The sequence below is a fragment of the Cyprinodon variegatus genome, unplaced genomic scaffold, assembly GCF_000732505.1.
Source record: "Cyprinodon variegatus isolate N-32 unplaced genomic scaffold, C_variegatus-1.0 Scaffold1320, whole genome shotgun sequence".
Taxonomy (NCBI): Eukaryota; Metazoa; Chordata; class Actinopteri; order Cyprinodontiformes; family Cyprinodontidae; genus Cyprinodon; species Cyprinodon variegatus.
In genome coordinates, this window is record NW_015151773.1 from 21410 (window position 1) to 22270 (window position 861).

General features: G+C 42.2%; 1 protein-coding gene across 1 annotated transcript in view; it reads left to right on the plus strand.

Annotated features, from left to right (window-relative positions):
• Positions 1–861, plus strand: part of abhd18 (abhydrolase domain containing 18) — an 18393-nt gene that overhangs the window by 13831 nt on the left and 3701 nt on the right. Inside the window, exon 5 of the mRNA XM_015402209.1 lies at positions 206–376. Coding sequence (XP_015257695.1) covers positions 206–376 — 171 coding nt within the window. The remainder of the gene's footprint in view (positions 1–205; positions 377–861) is intronic.

Here is an 861-nt window from a genome sequence, read left to right on the forward strand (position 1 = left end):
GTATTTGCTTGTTGAGGCAGTTACTGTTGAAGCAAAACAGCTCAGTCAAATTAAAAACAAAAGTCTTAAAAATCCGCTCTTCATGTCTGTTCCTGATGGTTTATTTCAGCTCTCTTCTCTGGACCAATTGACTGAAGCAGGCAGTCTGCTCGGAGCATTTCTCTAGGCTGCACAGATCAAGCCGGTTTAAATGACCTGATGTCAGATTTCCTCTGGGAATGTCTCTGTTGGGTCCAGCTGTTCATTTGGTCTGTCTGTGTATCTTTGGCTCCAGGGTGTGCTGAGTAGAGCCGTGAACTGGGCGGAGCTGGAGAAGCAGTATGCCATTAATTCAGTGTACGAGAGGGAAATCTTCAAGCTGCTGGAGTATTGCGGGGTAAACATCTTATTACTGTACACCATGTCTATGTTCACAGCCTTCATTATACAGTTGGCCCTGACCATAGGATCCAACTAATCTTTATGTTTGACCAAACATAAAGATTAGCTCCTCTTCCAAAGTCTGTGAAAAACAACTTTGTATGTACATTTAGTATTGTTCTGTTAAACAAGACGGACTTTTCAAAGTTCAGTTTATTTCTACAGCTCCAATCTACATCCCCTTATTTCAGGTCTCTTTGTAGATCCAGATCAGTCAGATCATCCAGTCACATTAAAGGTGAAAAGTTTCTATCTGAGGAAAACCAGCTGGTTGCATCCTGTTACTGACTCTGCAGGATTAGCAGGTAGAGACAGTGGATTGTGACCCAGGAACAGACCAGATGAAGCTACTATGAGAAAAAGAGAGAGCAGAACGTTAGAGATTGAACTAACAGATTCTGCAGAGTGGGAGAATAGAGATAGAATGAAGCAGAATGATGA